The sequence below is a fragment of the Sarcophilus harrisii genome, chromosome 3 (genome assembly GCF_902635505.1).
Source record: "Sarcophilus harrisii chromosome 3, mSarHar1.11, whole genome shotgun sequence".
In the NCBI taxonomy this organism is placed as follows: domain Eukaryota; kingdom Metazoa; phylum Chordata; class Mammalia; order Dasyuromorphia; family Dasyuridae; genus Sarcophilus; species Sarcophilus harrisii.
In genome coordinates, this window is record NC_045428.1 from 563,546,852 (window position 1) to 563,555,372 (window position 8,521).

At 41.0% G+C, this 8,521-nt stretch overlaps 1 protein-coding gene across 1 annotated transcript; it reads left to right on the forward strand.

The window, feature by feature from the left end:
- Positions 1-3,810: 3,810 nt before the first annotated feature.
- Positions 3,811-8,399, forward strand: LOC100930955 (phospholipase A2, membrane associated-like). Its single transcript, XM_031961542.1, has 4 exons — positions 3,811-3,925; positions 4,234-4,378; positions 7,270-7,376; positions 7,602-8,399. The coding sequence occupies exons 1-4, from the start codon at positions 3,811-3,813 to the stop codon at positions 7,742-7,744; spliced, it is 510 nt and encodes a 169-aa protein (XP_031817402.1). The 3' UTR covers positions 7,745-8,399.
- Positions 8,400-8,521: the final 122 nt, after the last annotated feature.

Sequence of the window (8,521 nt, forward strand, 5' to 3'; positions counted from 1 at the left end):
TACCCTAGCTTCTCAAATCTCAGTGCACTGTCTTTTTCACTAGCAGGAAAGAGCTAATACATTTGGGAGCAGCTTGGTGTTCATGCCTGAAATTCTCTTTGAAGAAATATCATGTTCTGATGGCCTTGTCACATTTGTATTAGGAAGGACCAAAGGACTTTGCTCAATTGCCCTCCAGAGAGTTTCTTTTTTTGTAGCTTACCCTTTTCCTTTAGCTCATAAAAGTTCAGTCTTTAGTGAGTCTATGTATCTTTTCTGCTTTCTTTCTATTCATTTTCAAGATAAGGCTATCAATTAGAATCTATTTATTGAAAGAATATCACATGAAAATTTTATTTACTCATCCACATGGGAAGTTTATCCCAAAGTATATCCCTAGGAACCACAAGTAACACCTGTATCCTTCCTCCTCACTTCTTGTGATCTATATCATCAGAGTCAAACATGTGACTTTTTGGTGGCAAGAAGCAAATATTCTTAAATACAAACTTGAACTGATTAATATGTAACTGGGAAATAATTTGCAAAATAAAAAAATATACAATAGAACATAGCTAATATTAATATGTGGTTTTCTAAGATAACAAGCTGCCCAAAGGAATCTGTTTCTATTTCATTTTGAGAGCCCTAGCCTACACGATTTGGGGCAAGTCATTTTCTCTGTCTGAGCTTCATCTTCCTCATCTGTAAAATGAAGTAGATTAAATAAGATGACATATAAAGATCTTTTCATGGTCCTAGATGATCTGTAAAATCCTCACTTAATGAGTAACATAGTAAAAAGTCTACTTGTAATTCAGGAGAATGTAATTTTATCTTAGTGGGGGGAGAGAACAATAGATTGGAGCTAGTGAGCATGGCTTCAAGGTGTAATTCTCACATTCATTGACTGTCAATCTGTAAGGCAAGTCATCTATAAAAGAAAGAATATCATACTTCTATTCTGTTACTTCACAGGGCTATTGTGGAGGGTCAAATGAGAAACTATAAATAACGTCCTAAGTTGTAAACCTATATGAATGTCAGCTAAACTCATTGTTAAACCAAGACCAATTCTAGGATTCTAGTCAGCCAGATTAAATGAGGTCAAGATTTAATTCTTAGCCCTCTCAAATCCAATTCCTGGTAGGAGAGAACATGGCCCTAAATTTTTAATCTTGGAGCCAATAAATTCTCCTACATCTTTTACCTGCAAGGAAAGATGCATTGGGTTGTATCTTTTGGGATGGGGGATGGGAGTAAAGGGGAAAAGGTAATTCATCTACAGCCAGTTTGGTAATTTCATCTGGCCTGGGAATAACCAGGATTTGGGAATGATCTGGAATTTGCATTTGTCATTGTTCAAAGGATAGTTTCCCAGTTTGCCCTCTGACAAGGCTCTGATTAAAAATATTTTAAATGTAGGAGTTAACAATATTGTTGAGTCATGTCTGATTCTCTGTGATCCTATTTTGGGGTTTTCTTGGCAAAGATACTAAAGTAATTTGCCATTTCTTTCTCCAGTTCATTTTACAGATGAGGAAACTGAGACAAACAGAGTTAAGTGGTTTGTCCAGGTCTAGGCACTTAATAAATTGTTTGAGATCAGATATGAACACATGAAGATGATTCCAAGTCCAGAGCTGTATCCATTTTACTACCTAGCTGCCCACAGATGTTCACATTATGTAAATGTTCATCTTCTTACCCCCCTTAATACATTCATCTTTCATTTCCATCACCCACAACCTCCCTACCCCAAGTACAGCAAGACAGAATATATAAGGGGATGGCAAGATAAGCATAAGCAGTGCCATTAATGACAAATCAAGACTTGTCTACCAGGTGAATCTCAGGCAGGTGCTGGGCAAGATGATGCTTGACTTTCTTATTTGAAGAAAAGAGAAGTATGAGAGGTAAGGGGATCCTACTCCGATATAAAGGTTATCTCTTGGGAGGATTAGAAGGGAAATGATTTACAAAACATGCCATCAAATGGAGCCTTGTGAGATGCAGAGGAGAGGTAAAGGCTAGTAAGTCTTATTGAACCAAGAGGAAACTTGGTCTTGCCTTGAAAAGAAATTCCAGGATGTTTTATAGGTTATGGATTCTTCTGTGCTTAGGGAGCAGCTTCAAAACTGATGAAAAGTCTCCTTTCTACACCTCTACTTTTGAGAAATGAAGCAGAATAAGCATTTTAATGGCATGAGATGAAAGCAACAGGGTCCAGTGAATGGTTTCAAACTGCTCTCAAACCAGGTAGACTTGAGTTCTCTGATACATGGCAGCTGCACAACTCATAAGCTTTCATGCCTCCAAGCAACTAAAACTGTTAGAAGAGAAGATACAGATCTGCCTTGGTTGAAGGCGTTACCTCATGGACCTTGTACCAAGGAAATCAAGCTCCAGAATCCCTTCCTCCAAAAAGGCATCAAAAAAATGTGCCCTCCAAAATAGACAATTATAAATTATACAACTGTATAAATGTAGAAGAAACATTAAAATGGACATTGACTGGGACAAAGTTAGATTAATTAATTCTTCCTAGAAAAGGTGAATAGCTGAAGGAGGGAAAATCTATGGTTTGGGGTGGGGGGGGTTGAAAGAAACAACAGGGGCAGCAAAAGGGGTAGAGCATGGATCTTAGAGGTGAAGGATCTGGGCAAAATACCAAACTCAGCTATTTCTTACCTTAGTTTGTGACCGTGGACAAGTCAGTTAAATCAGATAAGAAAATATCTGTAAAAAGTGAATAATAAAACTTATCCTCTTCAGGTCATAGAATTGCTGTAAGGAAAGTGCTTTGCAAGTCACATAGCAATGTCAGTAACTGCTGTGGAATGTACACAGTAGGCATTTGGTTGGGGTCTTGGCTTGGTGTTTAAGTATCTGCCATGAGCAAGTGGTTGGTCTGTCTGGCAAATGTGTACAGAGCCCTTTGGCATCTTGTGATCCAGCTCCTGAGGCAGCATAGAGTGTCCTAAAATGGAATGTGAGGGTGTCTACATCCATTAATGGAACATGATGGCCTGAACTCTAACCCAGTTAAGTATCGCTGCCAAGCCTATCACCTCAAAATCTATTAAAGCATGGCTGCTTTACCCATTGGAGGTGGGAGAGAAATTCAATTCTGGGCTTCTGTGCAATGGGGACAGTCTGTGTCAGACAGGATTGTGGAAAGGGGAGTTGGATTGGGAGTAGGCATTTCAGCTACCCTAATTTTGCTGGACATTTTTGAGTCTATTTCTGGAGATGATCCAGCCTAAGACTTTCTTGGTTTCAATCCTTTCACAGTGGAGACAGTTTTACCAGGAAATGATCTATAAAGAGGGGCAGGAACTATTTCCCTCTTATTCTATCCCCAATGTCTAGCAATTTTCCTTACACCTCTAGAGACTAGACCTGCAATTTCATTGGTATAAGGAAGTACCAGGTGAGGAAACTCTGTCAATGAAATTTAGCATGTGTCCTGTTATTTCTAGTCCTACTTTCCTAGAGCACTGAGAGGTTACAGGTCTTGTCCAGAATCCCACAGTCAGGATAGGTTATAAGTGATCCTTGAACATTGATCTTGTTCCTTTGGAGACCAATTCTCTCTCCATTATACTCCGGTGCCTCTTACCTTGTATGTAGTAAGTGCTGAACAAAGGTTTGTTGAACTGAATTGAGTAAGTGTCTCTCCATATCTGTATGCTTCTGTGGCTACAAACGTATCTGTATGAAAGTGAATCAGGATGCCTTAAAAACCTCTTACTCTCTCCAGTAGACACAATTGTCTCCCCCATCTTCTCAAAGTTATGGTCTTTGCTTCCTTCTTTTCCAAATGTCCTAATGCTCTTGACTGAGAACTTTTTCTTCCTTCCCAGTGGGCAGGAGGTTTGTGCTTTCTACCCCAGTGCCTTCAAAATGAAGACTTTCCTCCTGCTGGCTGTATTGATGACCTATGGTAAGAGTTGACTCTGAGACTTTTCCCCATACATGAGCCTTACGGAGGACACACCTTTGGGGTGCACAAAGAGCCCACCACCACCACCACTATCCCCATAGCTCCCACAACTTCTGGGTCCCTCCAGTTTTGTTTCCAATACCTCTTCGTCTCTATAGTAAGTTTGAATAAGGAGAAAGAAGGCAAGATCTCTTATCTAGTGAGAAATGTGGGAGACAGCAAAGTCAGTAGAAGGGGAAAGAAGAGGCAGAGTCACTACTCACCAGAGAGGGTGCTAAAGATAACAGCAGACTGTATCTGTCTTGCAGGCCCATTTCAAGTACAGGGAAGCTTGAAGCAACTGCAGGATATAATTCAGAAGCTGACAGGGAAGAATGCCCTGGTTAATTATGGCTTCTATGGCTGCTACTGTGGCTTAGGGGGGCGGGGGACCCCCAAAGATGCCACTGACAGGTAAGTAGTTATCTCTTAATCCTGTAAGGGTAGGTCTAACAGCCCCCAGGATCAACCTCTACCTCTTAACCAAGCTAAGGATAGGGCAAGAAGCAGGGGAACCAAAGGAAAACATTTTGAGAGTAGAAACTATAGGAAGAAAGCAGCCTATGAAGTCTTCCACAAGTAGAGGACAAAGGGATGGTAGACAGATTAATTTGCAAAGCCCTATTAGATAGCACAGGACTTAGGGCTGGGAGAGATCTTAGAAACCATTCAAACCAAATCTTTCATTTTAAAGGTTTGTGGGGACAAGACCACTGGCTCAAATAAATTAAAAAAAAAAAATTAAGGAGATTTCTCAAGGCAAAAGCAGAAAGGAATTTTATTACAGTCTCATAAGAAAGGGAATCTCCCTCCCCACAAGCAGTTAAGCAAGGAGAGGCAAAGCCCAGGTAACAGACAAGAATTGTATAGGGGCCTGGGCTAACACTCCCAATAGGCTGGATCTTTGCCCTGATTAGTCAGGACAAATGACCTCACATTCTAAGTCATAAATGAGGAAAAACTTTCAATCCAACCACATCTTTAGGATTACTAAATTACCATATTGGGGAATCTCAATGCCAAGATGGCCCCAACTTAGTCTCACAAAGAAAAGGTCCCACTCCTTGTAAACCATGGGATTTCTGGAGAAAGAAACCTGGCTCTGTGGCACAGCTGACCTTCCCTCAGTCTTTAGAACACTGTCTCCATCTTGTGAGACAGCTTTCACAATTCACTTCATTCAGAGATGTTCCCTTTGTTGAGGTGTGAGAATTGAGGGTTGAGAGATCCCCCTGGTCAATGTTGTAGATTCTTTGAAAAAGAATTTGCAAACCTGAAGTTTGTGGCAAAAGTGATTTTTTAACACACTAAGAAGACAGCTTTCTTAGTAGGCAAAATTCTGATAGCATAATTTTGCAAACATCTAGGCATATAGTGTGATTTTATGGGGTCACTTTGGCTTCCAGCCAGGGGCCAATCTCCAGATGAATGAGGGACTAATCTTCAACTCAGTAGAGGGCTTTGGCCATGCCTCAGACCAAGATTTCCAATTGAATGAGATTACTTATCTGGGAGTTTCCTTCAAGAATGGGTGGAGCCCCTCCCAGAGGCTAGGAGGGTTTGAGACTCAGGAGCTCCCTTCCCTCAAAGATTAAAGGGGATAGAGTTTACATCAGGGCCTTTCTAACCTTTCCCCCAGTGATTAAAGGGAGCATAGTTTCCATTACCTTTAAGAGGGAAATGACTGGGCCCACCCAAATCACTCAGATAACATTTTGTTTGAGACAGATCTAAAGAAGCCCATATGGAGCTGTCCCCAAAGGTGCCCAAGATACCCAGAACTCTGCAGATTTTCACACATACTAGTGCCAAAGGCTAGGTCTGAGACACAAAGTTCAGCATATCCACCGAATGGGGCCACAAACATTTGAGAGGGACTCGTGTGTGTTTCAGCTTAGATCCAGGAAAAGAGGATGGTGTCTCTGGGCCGGGAAAGTCTAACTAGGGAAAGAAGACAGGGTCTGGAAGACTCAATTGATATGTGAGCTGTCTTTAAGTCTTCAAAGGACCATTATAGGAAATAGGAGTCTAACCTATGCTAATATGTAATGGGTGGAAGAAGCGAAGAGGAAATCTTAGGTACAACATAAGGGGGAAACTTCCAAATAATGAATCATCCCGAAGTGAAATGCGTAGTTAAAGAAGCAGTCAAAGTTGTGTTGGGGATGTGATAAAGAAAGATTCTTGGATCTATTGCATTAGATCACCTCTTAGGTCCCACCCACTTCTAAGACTGTGAATCTCCATCATCATTATATAGAGAGTCTGCTCATTTGGGGCAAGAGTTGTTTTGTTTGATTTTTGTTTCTCCAACACCCACTATGATAAATAGTACATGTTATGTTTAACTCTTCTTGACCCATGGATCATAGCATATCCATAGTGGCCACAAAGTTTTCTTGGCAAAGACAGAAATGGTTTACCATTTTCTTCTGCACTGGACTGAGGCAAACTAAGACTAACCATTAGTCAGTGTCTAAAGTGGGATTTGAACTCAGTTCTTCCTGACTCCAGGCCTACTAAATCCTATTGTCAAATAGTACACAGTAGATTCTTACTAAATACTCATCCACTAACTGACTGATCACCATTAAGAATCCCCAGTGTTTATATCGTGTAAACTCTTGAGGCACTATGAATGGAAGACTATGAATGAAGATGATGATGGTAGATCAATCCTTTTAAAATAGTACTTTAAGATTATAAATCATTTCACAGGAATTACCTCATATGAGACTAAAACTTCTTGTGAAACAATGTGTGAAACAATGGGGCCCCGCCTGAACTAAAAAATGAGGAATTCAAATCCCTTATCTTCTAGAGAATAAATCTCCTAAAGTTCCTGTCCAGAATTCCCAGAGGAAAAAACAAATTGACTTCCTGTCCTCTCTTACTTTCCCCCACATAGAAGAGGAGCCCATAACCAATCCTTTATTGCATTACCTGAGAAACATTCTCTGAGTTATGGGTAAATATATCTGCTTCTGCTGCCTGAGATCACATAGGAAGTCAGTGACAGAACCAAGGTCAGGTCCTTTAGCAAATCCCTTTAATCCTTTGTTTCTTAGTCTATGAAATCAAGAACATGGTCTCCCCTTCTAAGGTCCCTACTAGCTCTCAATCCTAAGATCCTGTGAATCCAGCTTTGCCAACATTCAGGCCTACTTTCTCCATTGCCTTCTTCCATGTCTACTGATTCTTGAATAATCCTGCATGGGAGCTGGGAGAAGGCACTGAATGCAATGTCTGTTGACTGACTGCTCCCCCTGAGAGACAGCAGCCCTCAGCTGGGGTCCTCGCTACAGGTGCTGTGCAGCCCATGACTGCTGCTACTCAAGACTGGTGAAGAATGGCTGCCGCCCCAAAATGGAGAAATACAATTACACCTATCATAATGATGTCATCACTTGTGGTAAGAGAACGTCTTCACTGACTAAACATCCCAGATGGGCAGAACTGTGGACTCAGGGTTGTGTCTCATTCATCTGGGATGGAGAGACAAGAGCATCTGCTTTTGAATCTTTCCCAAAGCACCATGTAAAGGGTTTGGTCTATACAGGGCAGGAGGGCTTAATAGAAGGGAGAAATTACTGATGATCAATGTCCTTCAGTTCTAGTGATTTGTTTCTATTTCCAGGGTCTGGAAGCAAGTGCCAAAATCAGATCTGCTCCTGTGATAAAACTGTTGCATACTGCATGCTGAGAAATTTAAGAACCTACAATACCAAATATCAAAGCTTTCCCAATCTCTTGTGTTGGGGGAATAAGGTCCAGTGCTGAGAACTCAAGCTCTCCTTCATCAGCAAGACAAAACAAGAAGGAACTTTAAGGTCCCCTCTCCTTGTCTGGACCCTTGCCTTGTGAAAGGCTATGAAATCTGTTCTGTGGGGGCCAGGTGGTCTGAGAGAGACGGGAGAGGGAGAAAAGGAAGGGAAGCTGAGAAAATTTAACTCTATTCCTCTCCCACTTTCTGGACCTGCTCCACTGTCGGCTCAAAGATTCCTACTGAATAAAATGTCCCATTGGCTGACTCTTTGTTTATGTCTGCCCTCTAGACATCTTGCTTCCCCACATCTTTCTACAAGGTTCCCTCAACTCACTGTTAATCATCCAGGCCTCTCCAGAGGAGCAATATAGGTATATATAATTCTTGAATATCCTTGTGCCCCTTAATCATTGCAATTCTTGTTCCCAGGCTCCATTTCCCCAAGGCCACCAAGCATTCCTCAGAGCTGCCTTTCACAATGTATGTTCCAGGAATGTGGATTCAGGTTCATATCAGCCTCAATCAAACACAGGAAGCCAAAAATCACAAAAGACTAATCCATTTTAGGATTACCTGTGCCCCCAGTCTCTTCAGGTTTTTGTACAGATAATTAAGCATGGGCTCCTTTCATATGTATGTAAGAACTTAAGATAAGCCAGAAAGAATCTCCTAAATCTTCTAGACCAATCCCTTTATTTTACAAAAAAAAAAAAAAAAAACAAAAAAACTGGCGCTCAGAGAATATAAATTATTTTATCCAAAGTTATAACTGTAATAAATGGAAGTTTCAG

Coding starts and splice junctions, on each gene's coding strand:
- LOC100930955 (XM_031961542.1), top strand. CDS start 3,811: ATGCTCTTGACTGAGAACTTTTTCTTCCTTCCCAGTGGGCAGGAGGTT. Junction 3,926..4,233: donor GGCTGTATTGATGACCTATG/GTAAGAGTTGAC, acceptor TCTGTCTTGCAG/GCCCATTTCAAGTACAGGGA. Junction 4,379..7,269: donor CCCAAAGATGCCACTGACAG/GTAAGTAGTTAT, acceptor TCCTCGCTACAG/GTGCTGTGCAGCCCATGACT.